Source organism: Carcharodon carcharias, chromosome 12 (assembly GCF_017639515.1).
Source record: "Carcharodon carcharias isolate sCarCar2 chromosome 12, sCarCar2.pri, whole genome shotgun sequence".
In the NCBI taxonomy this organism is placed as follows: Eukaryota; Metazoa; Chordata; class Chondrichthyes; order Lamniformes; family Lamnidae; genus Carcharodon; species Carcharodon carcharias.
The window spans coordinates 36,407,399-36,427,322 of record NC_054478.1 but is presented as its reverse complement, the minus strand read 5'-3'; the positions used below and the strand labels follow the sequence as shown (position 1 = coordinate 36,427,322).

Below are 19,924 nucleotides of genomic sequence, written 5' to 3'. Positions count from 1 at the left end.
GCACTGTTGATAATGTGACTTTTCGTATAATACCATGAATCGAAGTTCCGATCTGCTCACGTGTTTGCACACATGTGGTGTGTGTGTGTGTGTGTGTGTGCGCATGCGTGTGCGTATACGTGCGTATAAAAGGTTCCCATGGAGTCATGGTCCAAGCTTCCTGCCACAAACTGTTCCCTAGTCACTGACTTCATCTAGCTCCTTCACAACAGTCTGAGGTTGATGACATTCTTATATGTGCCTTTATTACCTCTAGGCTTGACTATTGTAACACTAGTATTAATGTGGCAGTGTGTACCATCCGCGATATGCGCTGCAGGAACTCATCAAGGCTCCTTAGACGGCACCTTGCAAGTTGCTTTCCAAGTCACGCACCATCCTGAGTTGGAACCATATCGCCATTCTTTTACTGTCGCTGGGTCACAATCCTGGAATTCCCTCCCTAACAGCACTGTTGGTGTACCTATGCCACATGAACTGCAGTGATTCAAGAAGGCAGCTCACCACCACCACCTCGAGGGCAACTAGGGATGGGCAATAAATGCTGGCCTAGCCAGTGATGCCCATATCCTAAAAAGTAGCTTTCTGTCCCACCATCTAAGTTGTTAATGAATACAATGAATAGTTGAGGCCCCAACACAGATTCTTGTCACACCTTGAAAATTAGAAGATCTGTCCTTTATCCTACTCTCTCTCCTACTCGGTCAATTACCTAACCAGATCAATAATTTTCCTTGCATGAGCTTCAACTTTAGCTTTGACCTTAACAAATGCCTTCTGGAAGTCCATATAATTAACATCCATAGACATGGTCCTGTCCATTATTTCAATCAGATCTTCAAAATATTCAGTCACGTTTGTCAGGCATGACCTCTCCTTTCAACAAATCTAGGTTGGCTCTCCGATTGGCTGAAAAATTTTCAACGTGTTCCGGCACCCTAGTCTTGATTATTGACTTATGAGTTAGAGATATAGTGAGCATCAACCACTTTTATTTGCATATGGTGAGGGTCAGTAGCTAAGTCATCCTAAGGTCTTTGTACCCAGCATGTACCTTCAGCTTCAGGAGAGAAAAAAAAATTGATTGCATGAAAGTAGGTTTGGTTTGACATTTTTAATTGTATTGCATATTTCAACAGTTACTCAGTAATGAATAGATATGGGAATGACTGAAACCTCAATCACTATGACAGGCATAATTTTTTTTAAATACTATGTTAGCTACATCCTTAAGGTATTATGGTTCTTAAATAAATACTTGAACTTTTTTGATGCTGAATTCAGTGCTGCTGTTAATTCATACTTTGGAGACAAGTTCAAAAGAAAAGCAGTTTGGTTAAGTGAATCAAAAAGAATTGCAAACTGAAATTATTCAATGGTATATTATTTTCTCTTTCCACCTCCCTGTGCGTGCATAATTAATTATCGTATCAATGCGTATCTGACGTACTTTAGTTGACCGTCCAAGAGTGTTTTTAAAGGTCATTTTTGTGCTGATTGTTCGCCCTGGAGCTGAAACTTTTCAAACACTTGCCAATCAGTAAATTTTCCAACAGATTGACTCGAAGGTGTGCACACTTAACAGTTTGACTTTGTGGCCTAATAGGGATGTTTTTACACAAAGTTGCACTTTAGTAATTGATATAATTAATACGCAGGACGTTACTGATATAAAGCTCTTGTAACAGAACAGCATACCATTCTGCTTACCATAAACAGTGCTAAGCTCGACTAGTATCCTCTAATGGGATGCTTGGAGATGCTTCAAAGCAGCTTAGGTTACAGCTGTCGCTCATCAACCATTGCTTGCTGAACTTCAGTTGCATGTATTGAATAGTGGTAACCAACCAGTTTTGGTGCCTAACCATATGTTAGCTATATCCTTAAGGTATTGTGGGTCTTAAGTAAATACTTGTACTTTTTGATGCTGAATTCAGTGCTGCTCTTAATTCATATTTTGGAATTGAGTACAATACAAAAAAACAATTTGGTTGAATGAATTAAAAATATTTGCAAACTGAAATTATTCAACCTATATTGTTTTCTCATCCCTCTTTGATGTGCGTGCATAATTACCGAATATACTAATGAGCCAATTGTCATATGATATAAGAGTATGGTGGCAATTGGTGTACTCAAAAATCTGAAACGGTTAGCTAATTAAAATGGGAGGAATGTGTAATTTCATCTACAAATTAGATTTTTCTAGACGATCAAGAGTAATGAGTTAGCTGGGAACTGGTGTCATAGTGCAGCATGTTGGTAGAACCAAAGTGTATGCAGAGTCTCTGATATGAATTCTCACGTTGCCACTCGAAAGTGCAGACTGCCACAAGGGAAGAAAGGAGGATAGATTGGTACATAAAAATATCAACCTGAATTGTTGATGATCAAACCAATCAGTATTAGCAAACTTGCCTATATTTACTGTATGATCTTAGAAGAAATGGAGAAAATGGAGAGCAATAGCCTTGAATCGGTTCTAATATAGACCATATACAGCAGGGGTGGAAAACATTAGTTTGCATTACTAGAATTGTGGAGTCTCCTCAGAGATGTGCTTTTAATTCTAGTATAAAATGTAAGATTACAATAAAGGGAAAAAAACAGCAGTCTGTGAGCAACTGTCAAGAAAATATGCAGATTAATAGATGTTGCCAGCATTTTCAGCTCTTCCCTTTTGTTTTGGACTTTTAAATTGTGCTGTATGTTAATATCCTATTGTATGTACTAACTGCATAATGGAGAACATCAAAGGTAATTGTCAATTGCAGTCTGTTAAAGGGAAATAATATCTGGTCAGGAGAGTATATAGAGAAATAGATTCATAGCTAGGGTATATTGATAGTGTTTTGAGACATTAGAAAATTTGGGGCTGATTATTAATGAGACTGGCTGCAGGGCTACTGCTCAGCTTGCTGTTTACTTCCATTTGTGCACGTTCATAAAAATTATATTGTTTAACTATGCAGCCAGATATTTTACCATGAAATTGCTTTGCAATTGGTTAGTACTCATTTCTTGTATTAATTGTTCCTAAAGATCGTGAAAACATGCAAAAGGGTAACATCACAGAGCACACTGCTGTTACAGGAAATTTAGTATTCAGCAATTGTTTTGTTAAAAAAAACTTGTTATTTTTATTTGCTTTGTAAGAGAAGTGTTCTAATAAATAGAGCCTGCAAACAAAATAATTTTAAATGTCCTGTTAACCCCAAAGTCAAAAGTTTGTGTTTATTTAATATTTATTGACATTATTAAAATGAAGTTACTAGTGATTTCTATAAGGACCATTTTAGATTTTGTCAAAAATTCTAAAGTTGCTCATACAGAAATTCGACCAGATTTTCACAAAGTTCAACTGTGTCCTGTTTTTCTAGTCCTGTATTTATTTCAGAAATGGTTATTTCTTCAGTTACTTCTGACAGGTCAGATTTTTCCCTATTGTTTGCAGTGTGAGCAATAAGTAATTGCAATGACAACCAGAAGCTTTAAGTAACAGTTATTCTTGTATTGAGAAATGGGAGGATCCAAGGAGGTCATTGTGGCAGCAAGTCCAAGTCACGTTTTCCCCCTTCCTTTTTCTTCTGCTTATCCCCAGTGCTGTTGTACAGTATTGAGATTTCCCCATTTTGTACCAAATTATCACCAGGTCCACTAGAATTTTGTGGAGATTTTACCTCTTCTTACAGATAAACTGTAGGCCAATATGGTTATATATCCATTTGCTAAATCTGATGAGTAAATCAAGACAAAGACATTCCTAGTGTAGGTTCTGAACTCTAGAATTCCCTCCATATACCTCTCCACCCCTCTCTCTCTCTCTCTCTTTCTTGCTCCTTTTAAGACCCTCATTAACCAAACTTTTGGGTCACCTTCCCTCAATATCTCCTTATGTGGTTTGGTGTCAAATTTTGTTTGATTTACACCATAGGATATTGTCCTATGTTAAAGGACTGCAAGTTGTTATGAAGATTGAAAGCTCATTCAGTAGTAGGTTTAAAGTTGGGTTTTAAAAGAGGAGAGGGAGATAAAGCTGTTGCAGAAGGGAATTCCAGAGTGTGGGCAGTTACTGACATAATGTGCAATAAGAAAGTATTTTCATCTATTCACCTATAGGCATGAACAGTATTTGTATCATTATTGTGCTAATAGATTTTTTGGGAATAATTTGCAATCATGTTAATGGACTTGAATTAATTACTGTAATAGCAACAAAATATGGTTGGCATCCTGAAGAAAATATGCCTTTGCTAATTATTTCCCTTTTGAGAAAACAAAATGAAGAATTTGTGTTGTGCCAATTAACTGAAGGTAAGTACAGATCAGGGAGATTATTAAACCCATATGATCCAATCATAATCAATTGAAAAATGGTATTAGATTTACAATGTCGCTTATAGAAAGATTGGTTTCATTTTTGTTATACGGAACAGTTGTAACAATGTTCTAGTAGCTAAATAGTATATTAGCATTATTTGTTATCAAGGCTGAACCATTGTTTTACACAAGTTGTGAAAGTTGACACTGATAAAGTACTGGGGGCATTGGGGAGGGGAGGAGAGGATGGGGAAGTATTTGTACTTGAACTGGAGGAGACCTGGTTCTGTCAATGCTGTGTGAAATGCAAACTTGGCTTTAGATTTCTTCAGATAGATTGAATCTTCTGTAAGACAATCTCAGGAGACGCAGGGAAGTTTCACATTTGTGTTTCTGGCATAAATTTTAAAATTTCTAATTGACAGAGAATAACCCCAATGAAGTACCTTTTCTGATACTCTAAATAACATAAGTCTTATGAGCTGATAATCATATTTCTGCAGAAATTGCTGTCAATGCTTGAATTGCCACTGCTGGCCACTTCTTACCATCACATATTTCAGAAATTGAGGTAAAACTAATAACGTTTTTTTATTTCGGATAAGAACAGCAATGGAAATTGATTAGGTGAATTGCTTACTTTAATAAAATACAGCAGTGAGTTTGCTAATCCAAAAATGTTTGAAAGCTAGGCCTAATTGCATGGTTCTTAAATTTTCACAAACCTTCCTAGATCTGCTTTTAATATCAAACTTGGCATGAGATAAAGCTCCAGTAGTAAATGTGTATGATTGTAGAACAAAACAAAAACTTGGTATGGGATTCCTGCCAGTTGTTTTTAACAAACGAGGGCTTTTTAAAAAAAAACGAATTCTGATTGGAGGTGTGCTTGGCTGATAGCTTCCAGAAATGCTATTGCATAATGTAGGACATGAAATAGTGATTCTGTGAGAGCGCTTTGTATGGCCATGTTGTTTTTCTGTTTAAACTTGATAGTAGTCGTTCAAATTTCTTCTGAATTTTGCACCATTCTGATAAACTTTGGTTCTGTTGAAGATTTATGGTTTAGTTCAGATTTTGAATTGTGTTACTGAATCATGCTGGATACAGCTGAGGAAAAGTATGTTCTGCCCAATTGTCAGTAAGTTTTTGGCTCAATAAGATCTTAATATTTTGAAGTTCAATTACATTTTTTTAAAAAGAAATACCACCAACACTGGTTAAAAGGTGTGGAATGGAGGTACAATTTTGCATTTTTACATTAAATTATGAAATAAAAGCAAAATACTGTAGATGCTGGAAATTAAAATAAAAGCAGAAAATGCTGGAAACTCTCAGGCAGCATCAATGGAGAAACAAACAGAGTTAACGTTTCATGTCCGTATGACTTCAGAGCTGAAGCTATTATGAATCTTGGATGGAAAGCGGTGAGAAAAATGATCAGATGTATTGGCAAAGGGAATATCCTGGATTTGCTGCAGTTGGGCTTTTGAAGTGTTTGCAGACTTGCTTTGAATATTAAGGTCATAAATGGATGAATGGAAAGTTATGTTGCAGATGGGGGAATAGCTGAAGGATGAAAAGTGGCATTAAGGGGATATTTTCTGATTTGATAGGACGAAGCTTGTGCACGACCCAGGGTCTTCATAGAAGCCTCACTCCATACATTATTTACACATGGACATAGGGAATACCTCAAAATTGCTTGTAATCTGGTGAGAAGAATGTGGGAAATTATAAGGATGTAGACAGGTTAGGGGATTGGCAAATATTGAATCACTTACATCTTTGTGTGCCTTTGCTGCCTCTCTAAAAGAACAATTAACTTGGGCACAAACTTTTGTCCTTTCCCTGTGTCATTTTTTCCCCCCAAATATCCATTTTTAACTAATATGGATTCTAATTTCACCTCTTTCTTGTCAGGACCAACAATGCCCTCCAATTTTCTGTGTAAAAGGAAGTTTTCCTAACATCTCCTTTTGTTCACATGTTGACGATTTTAAATTTATGCTTTCTAGTCATTGACTGGTAGAAATAGTTTTTTAAATTTACTTTATTTAAAAAAAATTAACTCTCCTGGATCTCCTTAACTACCTTTGTTCTAATGAAGAGAGTCCTGGTGTGTTCTTGCAACTAAAAGCTCTCACCCAGGTATCACCTTAGTTGATCTTTTCTGTCTGTCTCTGTGGCTTTGGTATAATTCCAAAAGTAATATTCTTGTTGCATTGTAAACAATAATTTACATAAATTTAGCATTACCATTTTTTATTTCTGTACTCTTTGCCTCTAATTATGAACTATAGAATATTACATGTTCTTTGGAGCACCCTTAGAACATCAAAGGTGCTATATAAATGCAAGATAGATTTTATGACTTCATTAAGCTGTGTTCCCAAGATTTATATATCTAAACTCCTAAGTATGCTCTGCTAGTCCTTTTAAAATTTTGTGTCTATGTCTTTTTCTTCTTCCTCCCAAATACCTGATGCATTCCTATTTTTCTTTATTCCTTCGTGGGATGTGGGTGTCGCTGGCAAGGCCAGCGTTTGTTGCCCACCCTTAATTGCCCTCGAACTGAGTGGTTTGCTAGGCCATTTCAGAGGGCCGTTAAAAGTCAACCACATTGCCGTGGGTCGGAAGTCACACGTAGGCCAGACCAGGTAAGGGTGGCAGATTTCCTTCCCTAAAGGAAATCCGTGATCCTGATGGGTTTTTAACAACAATTGTTGATAGTTTCATGGTCACTATTGGTGAGATTAGCTTTATTTTCCAGATTTTGTTAACTGAATGTAAATTCCACCAGCTGCTGTGGTGGGGTTTGAACCTATGTCTCCTGGGCATTAGCCTGGGCCTCTGGTTTACAAGTCCAGTGACATTACTACTGCGCCACCATCTTCCCTGTTTACTAAATTTTATCTGACCTCTATCTGTGCAATCCAACACTTGCAGTCCTCTTTACAATTAACTGTGCTCTCAATTTTTGTATTACCTTCAAATTTTAATAATGTACCCAAGTTCTGATTTTTTTATTGTTTAATCTGCTGTCGCACTTTTCATGGGGAAATCGCATCAGAGAGTGAAGGAACAATGGGTGGAATTTTCCCATCCAGGACTAAGTCCCATGGTGGGGGCAGGGAGTGTTTCCTGCTGCAGAGGCCACTGGGAATTCGCTCTGTATCACACTACCCCGGCCTAATCAATTATGCATTTGGGAGTTTCCCGATGTATTGCGCAGTGGAGTGGCCTGGATGGCATGGACCCTGCCGGGTGCCATTTTTAAAAGGTGCCTGCACATAATTGACCCACCGTTGAAGATAGAAGATGGACCTTCAGGAGCACTGTGCAGATAAAAGATGGGTCTCCAGGAATCTGGAAGATCCATCTGGTGGATGCTCATCCCACCCACTGCTGTGTGTTCTCGGGTCCATGGTCGCTGGAGGCCCCCGTGCCGATCTCCGCAGGCTGCCCCAGGCCTCCTTCAGTTAAGTGCCAACCTGTACATGCCACTTTGGTTCAGACGTGTTCTGGACCAGCGTGATTTCCTGCTGGGGACACGTTGGGGGGCAGGAGGTTGTTCTGGTTCAGAACATTAGTGGGATGCAAATCGGATTCACGATTTCATGGCAGGAATGGTGACCCATCACGATGAGTGGGAGTGGAAGATCCCACTGTCATTTTACACGGGCGTGAAACCAATGTTTGGATCTTCCCGATAGGTCCAGGGTAGGCCGATCAAATTCACCCATTTTGGAGTCATATGTTCTCTCCTTTAGTTTTATTTTATTTACTGCATTTCTTCTGATAAATGAGGAAAAAAACTTTTTAGGAGCATATTGACTGAAATGGGCAGACAAATAGCAGATGAAATTGAATGCCGAGTTGTGATGCATCTTGAAAGGAAGGCTGAAGACAGACAAATAAGCTATATGTTACAATTTTAAAGGAGGTGCAAGAACAGGGAAACTGGGGGTTGGGGTGGTTATGTATATAAATCTTTGTAGGTGGCAGGGCAAGTTGAGGCAGCTGTTTTTTTTAAAGAAAATCAGATGTGGATCCATGGCTTTGCTAATCGAGGCATGGCTACAAAAGCTAGGAAGTTTTGTTAAACCTTTCTAAATCACTGGCTAGACCTTAGCGGTTCCTTTCTGGCGCCACACTTTTAGAAATGCTGTTTACGCCCTTGGAGAGGATGCAGAAAAGAGCGACTAGAATGATACCAAGAATAAGCAACCTATGTTTTATGTTCTCCTTACAGCAGGGAAGGTTAAGGGGCGATATAATTGTGATGCTCAAAACTATATGGGGTTTTCCTAGAGGAAGAAATGTTTCCACTGGCTGGAGGATCGTTAATGAAAGGACACAGATTTCAGCTAATTGGCAAAAGAGTTGGAGGGAAGATGAGGAACATTTGTATGCAGCCCGTTATTATGATTTGGAATGGGGTGAAAGCTGATTTTCAAAAGGGAATTGGATAAGTAATTGAAATGAAAAAATTTGCAGGCCTTATATTGGGACACAGCAGTAGCATGGAACTTACTGAATAGTCCTTTCAAAAAGGGAGCAGAGGGATGATGCACTGCTTGGCCCCTTTTATTACAGTATGCTTCTATGGATTGCACTTTATTCTGTAAATATTATTGTATATAATTCAAATCCCAACAGCAATTACATTCTGCCAGTAGTGGTGGTGGTACCGAAAGTATGTAATTACAGCATGGCAGGTTTTTAAAGGCAGTTTCCATTATGAGTATGGAAAAGAATTTATCATAGGGAATAAGTTGTCAATACAAGTATGCACAAGTAAGGTGATTAATAAACATAGAGCAGTGGTTCCAAAAGTGACCCCAAAGGCACAACATTGTTTGTGTACCCAGTGTGAAGAACATCAGAACCACTACTCTATTTCTCCTCTCCTAAGCATGTGGTAACTATGTTGTGCCCCTTGATTTTATCACCAACTACCCAGGCAGCAGTTAGTTTAACATCTTTTGAGAATCCATATACGCAATGCACGCTGCATTTTTTTGTATCAAAGTGCTCGTTATTTCCTTAAGAACTCAACAAAGTTTTGACAAATTTAATAATTGCAAATCCATGTTGGCTATCCTTAATTAACATATGTGTTTCTAGATGAATATTAATCTTATGGCCCCTCAAAGCGTACCAGCTGCCCATGCTGAGATAATTGGTTTAACCCTTGCCCTCTTTGAACAAAATGTGACAGTGGTAGCATCTAACCCTCTGGTATAACTATATCTGAGGGTGTTTAGAAGTTTATAGTTAAAGCCTCCGCTATTTCCTTTCTCATTTCCTTCTGTATTTTAGTAACTGTGCCATCAGGGCCTGGTGCCTTCTACACTTTTGAGTTCCTCCAATTTTTGATGGTGTCTTCAATCCCTTATATTATCGACTTAGTGCATCTGAGATGGGTAATTCTAACGTTGCTGCTGTGTTTTTGGGAAAAGAACTGGGAATGCAAATGTCTCCCAATTTTTCAATGGACTGTGGAAACAGCAACTTGCAGTGAAAACTGGTGAAAAGGCTGCCTCAAAAAGGAAACGGCATGGGATCTGGATATGAAACAAGGCAATTATACCAAATCTGTACAAGACCGTGGAGTAATAATTAGTTGTGGGCAATGTTATGAAAATGAAATAAACTTGGAATAGATTTCACTAGAATGATGATCTGCAGAAGAGGATATATTTATGACAGATTTGGAAAAACTAGTGCTATATTCACTAGAGCAGAAAAGATTGAGAAGTACTGAAAGCAAATAAAATTTCTAAAAGAAGCTTCATAGTGTAAATCATGAAAGACTTTCCGTTTGTTCAATTAGTATCATCCATAGGGGGAAAGTAAAAACAGCAGGTTGATAGAATAGTATTACCATAAGGGCAACATATGAGGAAATTTGATACATTTGTATATATTTTTAAAAATGTATGTGGAAAGAGCAGGTCAGAAGGTACTTTTGATATGAAGTTAACACAAGCAAAGTGAATCACACTGCCACTTGCTGTGCGCGTCACAAAGAACAGCTAACTTGTTTTTTTTTATAGCTTAAACTGTAGGAAAACTTGGAAAAATATAATTGTTTGGTTGTCACATGACATGGATTGCCACAAATATATGAAAACTTCCTCCAAGTGTCATAGTTCTTTGTGGCATGCTTCTGACTAAACAGTCTCTGTATATCACCCCTGTCTTTTTCAGCCTGGGTGTCTTTAAAAAGTGTGGTGCACTCTGGGTTATCCTTCGCTAAGAGATGGATGAAAAGTACAGTTTCTGTGTCCTGCATCTATTTCTCCACATTCCTTTGTTCTTTTCTCAGCTTTTTCTTTCCCTGTCTTTCCCCTCTCTCCCCACAATAGCTAGAAATTTCTTGGCACTGAAGAGTGAGGTGAAATTTCCAGCTCATGTCCCACATTCCAGCCAAACCTTTTGCAGACATTTTAGGCAATAAATGACCAAAAAGTATTTATAAATAGATACACTGACCTGAGTGAGACAGAAAATGTTTGCCGAAACATGCCTTGTGAGATCTTAAATTTAGTTTGTGGGTGAAGGAGATATGTGACCCTTCTGAGACCACACCTCTTTGGAAGGTGTGATGCTGCGGATGCGCCTTAGATGCAAAACTTTTACGACCTCACATACTGGCGCTGCCACCTTTTAACGATTCACTTTGCCTGTTTACTTCCCATTTACAGGGCTGCTCAGTTTATATTATAAAAGGCAATTATGTGGGACCTTTTGCTGCTCTGGTGCTTTGAGCTGCTTTCAAGCCAATCCCTTCACAGCACACAAGAGCTAGGAAACACCTTTCAAATTGCAGGTACAGTTGAAACCCAATAATTTAGACTCCCTGTTAAAATTGTCCTGTTTATCAAATTACTGCCATTAAGGAAAGATACTGAATGAATTAGATGCAGTGCAGTTTACAGAAGCTAGAGATGGAAGATATGACATTATACTGTTGGGGATGGTAGTTAGTTGCTAAACTAAACATATTGGAACAGTGTTTTGCAGCTGGTAGCTTGCTTGCATAAAAATCACAACTTGCAGCTGCATTCAAACATTTTCATACATTCTAAAGCAAATCAACTTTAAATTTCAGATGAAGTGGATCCATTGTAAATCTGATAAGTTTTTGATAGCATATGTGTCAGCAATTGCTTTACGTATGGTTAGGAATACTTGGTTAAAGCCTCAATTTGGCTAAAATGAGAAAGAACTTGCATTTTTACAAGTACCTTTCATGATCATTAGATGTCCCAAAGAACTTCATATCTATTTAGCACTTCGGAAGTGTTGACAGTGTTGTAAAGCAGCAAAATGAGACAGTAATTTTGCACAACAACCAAATAATTTTGTATTTTTGTGATATTGGTTGGAAAATAAATTTTAGCTTGGGAGATTTTCCCTGCTCTTGGAGCAATGTGGTAAGATTTTTTTGTCCACCAGAAGGATAGGCTTTGCTTTCTGTTTTTCACTGCCAATGCCTTTGTTCTTTCCAATTGTCTACAGTCCATTTCAATTGCAGGAAACACCCCTTTACTTTAGCATCCTCTCTGCCAATAATTCCAAAGGGAAGATCCACTCTCTTACTGTATGCTTCACCAGCCTGACCTGACACACTCCCCATGTTCTCTTCTGATTCAGCTTAACTCAGCCCACCCAGCCCTCCTTTGCATCTCTCAAACTACGCGGAGTGCTGTATGATCTGTCCTGTTTGGATTCATTCTTGACCAAGCCCACAGTAATGCCCCTTCCCCTGACCACCCTTTGCGCCAGCTGATGCTAGTCCTTTGCAATCTTCTGTGCCACTAGCTCCTTAAAACAGTTCCTAATAATCCAAACAAATCAGACACACATTTAAAAACTGAAATAGATTAAAATATCAGTTGGTGGAAAATTTGTATATTGTATATACCCGAGTCTTACCTGCTACCCCGATCTCTAACTCCACCATGTTTTAACGATGGAACATGCACCAAAACATGGTATTCCCATAAAACACCAGTACTAGCAGGATAATCTGGGTGGCTTGAGCTAAAATAGACAGTGTTCATGTCTTTTGCCACCACTCTTCTGCTGAGCAATCTAAAAATGCAACTTGAGTTCCTATGTCTCAAATTTCAGAAAGCTTATATTGTATTGCAAGTATATATTGGATAATTTGCTATTTACTTTCTGAATTTTCTCCTTCCAATGAAGGTGACTTGGGATGGAATATGTTTTATACAGATTTTGCAATCATTTCAGTAGCTTTCACAAGTGGCCATTCTTCAGTTATGTTTCCAAAATTTGAACATTGATTAGCTGTTCGACAGTGGAGCATGACAGTAAAGCTAAATTCTGGCAAAACCAAATGTTTGCATATAAACTTTCTAGAAGGAAGTGAACTTTTTTTTCTGCTCTGATTTTGTAGCAAGAAAATACATGCTATTGTTGTGTTTGAGTTGAAATCAGGTAAACTACAACAGAGCTGGGATAAATTTGTTGCTTCCTGAATTTATATAGTTTTGTATTACTCGGCCATTGGGGAAACTCTAAACTTACTTTTAAATGTTGCAATAATACCGTTTCCTTCTCTTCTTTCAGGAACATCATTTGCAGAGAGCTATTTCAGCCCAGCAGGTCTTCAGAGAAAAAAGGGAGAATATGGTCATTCCAGTGCCTGAGGCAGAGAGTAATGTCTCTTACTATGATCGTCTATACAGGGGGGAATTCAAGGTTCCAAAACAGCTCATTCACATTCAGCGTAAGTCGCTTATCATCTGATTATTCTCTGACTGACTCGGGGCTTCCTCACCAGCACTTTTGTTGCTTTGGGATCCTTTCAAATGATTCCAGTTTGGAGGGAACTTTTTTTCAAGTGATCACTAATGGAGTAGCCAGTCTGTGTGCTTTAAAACTGCATTCTTTCATTTTCTCTTAAAACTTTTAAATTCATGACTTTGTTTATCTCCTTGTGAATATAAATGTAGGAAGGCAAAGCTTAGAATAAGGAGCATGGCTCTTTCTTCTTTTACGAGGTTTTAGTTCACTTCAGCCCATCACAATGTAGATTCAGACGTAGAATTTGTGAAAATCTCAAAAGGATCCTTTGCATGGTTTCAGTAGTTTCTTTCCAAGAGCTTTATTTCTGCAGAGTGCAATGCAGTTTCTGGTCGGAGAATTTGATAACTTTCAGTGATTTACTTTGCCATAGATGAGTTATCTGAGTAAATGGTATAGTTAATAATTTTTATTTTTAAATCTTTATCTAACTTGCAAACAGAAGGGAATGGTTTTAATTTGCTATTCTCATGAAATTAGCAAGTTTGTTTAAACATTGAATTGTTGTCACATTCATCATGATAATGTCCTTTTGCTAATAAATTTCTAACTCTTATATTTTAAGCTTTGCTTTAAATTCTCTGATATTTTATTTTTTAAAAAATCAATTCTGCTTGTATTTACAGCTTTTAATCTGGATAGTGAACAGCCAGATTATGACATGGACTCTGAAGATGAGATCTTATTCAATCGTCTAAATAGAAAGATGGAGATTAAACCATTGCAATTTGAAGAGATGTTTGACCGACTGGAAAAGGCTACTGGGAATCAGGTAATGTACTGCTTGTTGATGTATTAGATGCCAATAACAACAAATTCCAGTTTCTGTACTTTTTTTGAAAAAAAAAGATATATATCATATATTATTTTTAGATATTGTATATATTATATATTTTTATATATATTATATATAATGTACATCATAATGTTGGATAATTAAACAGCAGGGAGATGCGCAAGAGTAACTTGGCTGATTTGCCTTGGTTTGATACCTTGGTCCCAGTTGGGTTTAGCTGATTTCTAGGTGCTGATGTACTCAATTGAATAATTTATTTAGAGTACTTGCTATTCTTCCACACTGAATGCAGAAACTTACAGATGTATTTTAGAAAATGAACAAAGCGTTCATTAAAACTAAGTTGACAGGCCTCGGAGTTGCACACTGTGTAGTTCCTTTATCGAGTGTCTACTGTATCAATTTCTCACTTGTATATGTAATCAAGATCAAAAGTAAAATAGAACATGCAAAGACTCTGAATTTAAACTATGAATGCTGATGTTTGGGCGACACAATGGTTTAGAACGCTGCTTTGTCATTTCTAGTAGCTGGGCTCAAATCTAATCCAAGCAGCTGGGTTGAAAGTCTCCCATCAATGAAGGTTGGATGGATCCTAATGGAACAAAAATAATTTGGCTAATTAACACTATTTCCTTAAGGCATAAATCTATTCTAAATCTATCTACAGAGTGGTTCAACAGGCTCATTTGTGTAGGCCATGAGGATAGCTGGTGTCAAAAATGTAAAATTCAAGACTAGTGCAGTGAGGCTCTACATTTTGGACATTGGAGTTGGAATACGTTATTGGACCAGGAATACATTATTGGACCAGAGTAGAAGTGTGAGAAAAAGTACTAGGGAAACTAATGGGGCTAGGGGGCTGATAAGTCCCCTGGACCTGATGGGTTGTATCCTAGGATATTAAAGGAAGTAGCTACAGAGATAGTGGATGCACTGGTAGTAACCTTCCAAGAGTCCTTAGATTCTGGATAAGTCCCAGAGGATTGGAAAACTGCCCTTATTCAAAAATGGAGGGAGACAAAAAAAAAACAGGTAACTATGTTAGCTTAACGTCTGTCATTGGGAAAACGTTAGAGTCTATTATAAAGGATGTAATAGCAGAGCGTTTAGAAATACATAATATAATCAAGCAAACTCAGCATGGCTTCATGAAGGGGAAATCATGCCTAACAAATTTATTAGAATCCTTTGAGGAGATGATAAGCAGGATAGATAAGGGGGAACCAGTAAATGTAATATATTTGGATATTCAAAAGGCGTTCGATAAGGTGCTGCACATAAGGCTACTTAGTAAGATAAGAGCCCATGGTATGGATAGAGAATTGGCTAACTAATAGAAAGCAGAGAGTTGGGATAAAGGGTGGCATTTTCAGGATGGCAACCTGTAACTAGTGGAGTGCCACAGGGATCAGTGCTGGGGCCACAATTATTTACAATATATATTAATAACTTGGATGAGGGAAGTGAATGTACTATCGGCAAGTTTGTGGATGACACAAAAAGAGTTGGGAAGGCAAGTGGTGACGATGACAAAGAGTCTACAGAGGGATATAGACAGCTTTAGTAAGTGGGCAAAAACTTGGCAGATGGAATATAATGTGGGAAAATGTGAGGTTATGCACTTTGGCAGGAAGAATAGAGGGGCTGAATCTTATTAAAATGGAGAAACACTACAGAAAGCTGCAGCACAGAGGGATTTGGGGGTCCTTGTGCATGAATCACAAAAAGCTAGCATACAAGTTCAGCAAGTAATAGGGAAGACATGCAATGTTGGCCTTAATTTCAAATAGACTGTAGTTTAAAGTAGGGAAGTCTTGCTAAAACTATACAAGGCACTAGTTAGACCACACCTAGAATATTGTGAACAGTTTTGGTTCCCTTATCTAAGGAAAGATTTACTGGCTTTAGAGGCAGCCCAGAGGAGGTTCACTAGGTTGATCCTGGTTATGGAAGGATTTTATTATGAGGAGAGGTTAAGCAGGTTGGGCCTATACTCATTGGCGTTTAGAAGAATGAGTGGCCTTATTGAAACATATAAGATTCTTAGGGGGCTTGACAGGGTAGATGCTGAGAGGCTGTTTCCCTTTGTGGGAGAGTCTAGGACCGGAGGACATAAGGGTAAGGGGGGTCGCCCATTGAAGACAGAGATTAGGAGAAATTTCTTCTCTCAGTGGGTAATGAATCTGTGGAATTCTTTACCGCAGAGGGCTGTAGAGGCTGGGTCGTTAAGTATATTCCAGGCTGAGATAGATTTTTAATCAGTAAGGCAACCAAGGGTTATGGGGAAAAGGCAGGAATGTGGAATTGAATGAGGATTATCTGATCAGCCATGATCTCAATGAATGATGAAGCAGACTCGATGGGCCTATGTCTTGTGGTCTTATGGTAATGGTCTTTAACGTTGAGTGCCAAATAACAAAACGCTGTATTCCCAGCAACATCTCTCCCAAAAAGTTTATGAAAAGGGGAAAAAAATAGGATGAGAATAAATTAGCCAGGAATATGTAAACAGATTGTATGTACTTCTACAATTATACAAATAAGAGAGGAGTTAAAGTAAAGGTTGGTCCTCTAGAGGCAGAGGCAAGAGAAGTCCTCATGGGGAATGAAGAAATGACAGAGACGTTGAACAAATATTTTGTGTCCGTCTTCATATTAATAGACACAACTTACATAGCAGAATAGAGGCTAAACAAGGAGCTAGTAAGAGCGAGGAACTTAATTAATGTCAGCAGTGAAAAATTATTGGAGAAACTTTGGGACTAAAATCTGTCAAATCCTTTGAACCTGGTGACCTAGATTGTTGGGATCTGAAAGACATAACTGCAAAGATAGCGGATATACTAGTTATGACTTTTTAAATTTTCCTAGGCTCTAGAACAGTCTTAGCAGATTGGAAGTTAAATAGCATTGCTATATTCTAAGAAAGAAGGGAGAGAGAAAACAGGCTCACTAGTCTGACATCAATTGTTGGGAAATTGCTGGAATCTCTTAATAAGGAAGTCTTAACAATGCATTTAGAAAATCATAGTATGGTCAAACAGAGGCAACAGAGGTTTTATGAAAAGGAAATCATTCCATTGGGTGTCACACAAAAGGCTGATATGCAACAGAAGAGCACATAGGGTTGGGGGGTAATATATTTGCATGGATAGAGGGCTGGTTAACAGATGGGAAGCGAAGAGTAGGGTTAACAGGGCATTTTCGAATTGGCAGATTGTAACAAATGGAGTGCCGCAAGGATCAGCGTTGGGGCCTCAGTTATTTATAATCTATTTTAGTGACTTAGATGAAGAGACCAAGAGTAATCTATTGAAGTTTGCCGACCGTACAAAGCTAAGTGAAGACAGAAAGCTATGAGGGGGCAACCGAGGCTGCAAAGAGATATAGAAAGGCGAAGTGAGTGGGCAACAAGGTGGCAGGTGGAGTCTAATGTGGGGAAGTATGATTATTCCCTTTGGTAGTAAGAATAGAAAAGCAGAATTTTTTTAAAAATGGTATCAAACTTGCAAATGTTAATGTTCGGAGGACTTGGTTGTAATTGTACAAGAACAGCTTGCAGGTGCAGTGAGCAATTAGGAAGGCAAATGACAAGGCCTTTATTACAAGATGATTGGAGTACAGGAATAAAGAAGTCTTGCTACAATTGTATGGGATTTTGGTGAGACCACATCTAGAGTACTGTGCACACTCCTGGTCTCCATATCTAGTCCTCTAGATTGATTCCTGTGATGAGAAGGTTGTCCTATAATGAAGGGCTGAGTAAATTGGGTCTCTACTTTCAGGAGTTCAGAAGAATGAGGTGTGATCTCATGTAAATGCACAAGGTTCTGAAGGGACTTGGCAGGGTAACACTGAGAGGTTGTTTCCCCTGGTTGGTTGATCTGGAATGTGGGGGGACGAGTCTCAGGACAAGGGTTGACTATTTAGACATGTGATGAGAATATTTTTCAGTAAGGGTTGTGAATTTTCGGAATTCCCTTCCCCAGAGCATTGTGATGTTCCATTGTTATGTAAATTCAAGGCTAACATGGACAGATTTTCTTCTGGAATCGAGCGATATGGGGAGCGGGCAGAAAGTGCAGTTGAGGCAGAAGATCAGCCATGATCATATTGAATGGATATGCAGACTCAAAGGACCATATGATCTACTCCTGCTTCTATTTTTTAATGTTCCTTTGACTTGATGAACACAATGAGAACCATAAAATCAGGAAACCCAGGGCAGAATTTTACGTCCTGTGGGAGGACGCGCACCCAACCCGATCGGGTGTAAAATAGCACGCAATGACGTTGGATAAGCAGCCCGACGTCATGGCGCACTCGTGTGATATTTCGGTTGGTGGACAATTAAGAGGCCTATTAAGGCCATTAACGTTTCAATTAGTGGAATTTTTCGCTGCCTGTCCAACGTTTCGGTTGGCAGTCAGGCGAATCGGCCAGGCGGCCGTTGCACTTTCGAGGAAACCTCATCCAAGGGCAGGACAAGGTTTCCAAGATTAATTAAAAAACGGATAAAAATGTGTGGATGTAAATTTCAACATCCGTATGTTGAGGTGACTCATTCGTTTCCGGTTTTTACGTTTGGTTTTTATTGATTTTAAATTCGTCAGCTCCCTGAGGCAACTCTCTGCCTTAAGGGAGCTTTCCTTCTGCGCTCCCCCGCGCCCGCGCTGACTTCAGTGCTCGCCTGCCCCCATCCCGGCAGTGCTGAGCGTTTCAGCACGCCTTTCACACTGACTTGTCGTTAATTGGCCAGCCAGCGTGAAATCGTGATGGGGGGGGGGGGCGATCGCGGGCGGCAGCCCATTTCCCAGCCGCTCCTGGGCCTGCCAACTGCACCCGCATGCGGAGGTCAAAATCCTGCCCCTACATATGGTTGTACTATCACACATTCAATATTAAAAGTTTTTTTTATAACTATCTTGTTCTTCAGCTTGTATCTATTCAAGAGGCCAGATTGCTTTTGAAAGAAGATGACTACCTGATAAAAGCAGTGTATGATTACTGGGCAAGGAAACGCAAAAACTGCAGGGCACCCTCCCTTATCCCCTTGGTGAAACAGGAGAAAAGAGATGGTTCCACTAACAATGATCCATATGTTGCTTTTCGAAGGAGAACAGAGAAGATGCAGACGAGAAAGGTGAGCATGGATGAGTACTTGCAGTTGACCCTGCTGCTCAGGTTCCTGATCTCAATAGTGGAAGTGAAGATTGGGGGTGGTGTGGGGGAGGTGTTTTCCCGTGTGGAAGGAAAATTAGAATCTCTCTTTAGTAATTGACTTCAGGATAGTATTGTTGGAAATTTAAAACAAAACTGTCTGTCCTGTGCTCTGAATATTGTGCAGCACGATATATAGTCCAGGAATAGGGAGATAATAAGAGTGCTATTGAGGGATATGCAGAAATAATAGATTTGTATGAAATAAGAATGTATTTGTGTTCAGTTTGCAGAATTATTGAGTTGGGATTAAGGCAGAGCATTGCACAAGTGCTTTATTTGTTCTGTTGCTGACTTGAGAGTGTTTAGTGTGACTATGAAGAGTTTAGAAAATTGCTGACTTCTTGATATGCTATTTTAAAATTTTTTTATTTGTCATGGCTAAATTGTAAATTGTAAGAACAATGTTAATTCAGTAGGCTAAATGATGCAGCTGACCACTTTTGTCTGTTGATATGGGTGCTTTTTCTGTTCATTTCTGTTTTACAAAATGTAAGAATTTGATTTTATCTTAACAGAATCGCAAAAACGATGAAGCTTCATATGAGAAAATGTTGAAGCTGCGTCGCGAGTTCAGCCGGGCAGTTACCATTCTAGAAATGATTAAGAGGCGGGAAAAGACTAAAAGGGATTTGCTTCATCTTACACTGGATGTGGTTGAGAAAAGGTATGACAAGAGTGTGTGTTCTAAGCCAGTAAAATAAGCCACCGTGGTTATCATCTAATTTTAGTCCTGATTTG

At 38.7% G+C, this 19,924-nt stretch overlaps 1 protein-coding gene across 2 annotated transcripts in view; it reads left to right on the top strand.

The window, feature by feature from the left end:
- The window catches only part of epc2 (enhancer of polycomb homolog 2 (Drosophila)), a 58,496-nt gene that overhangs the window by 16,954 nt on the left and 21,618 nt on the right, over window positions 1-19,924 (top strand). Inside the window, exons 2-6 of one of the 2 annotated variants that reach the window (XM_041201074.1) lie at window positions 11,034-11,158; window positions 12,928-13,087; window positions 13,791-13,936; window positions 18,900-19,106; window positions 19,702-19,850. In XM_041201074.1, the coding sequence (XP_041057008.1) occupies window positions 12,988-13,087; window positions 13,791-13,936; window positions 18,900-19,106; window positions 19,702-19,850 (602 nt within the window). In that variant the 5' untranslated portion in view covers window positions 11,034-11,158; window positions 12,928-12,987. The remainder of the gene's footprint in view (window positions 1-11,033; window positions 11,159-12,927; window positions 13,088-13,790; window positions 13,937-18,899; window positions 19,107-19,701; window positions 19,851-19,924) is intronic. The other variant, XM_041201073.1, reaches the window with a different exon arrangement.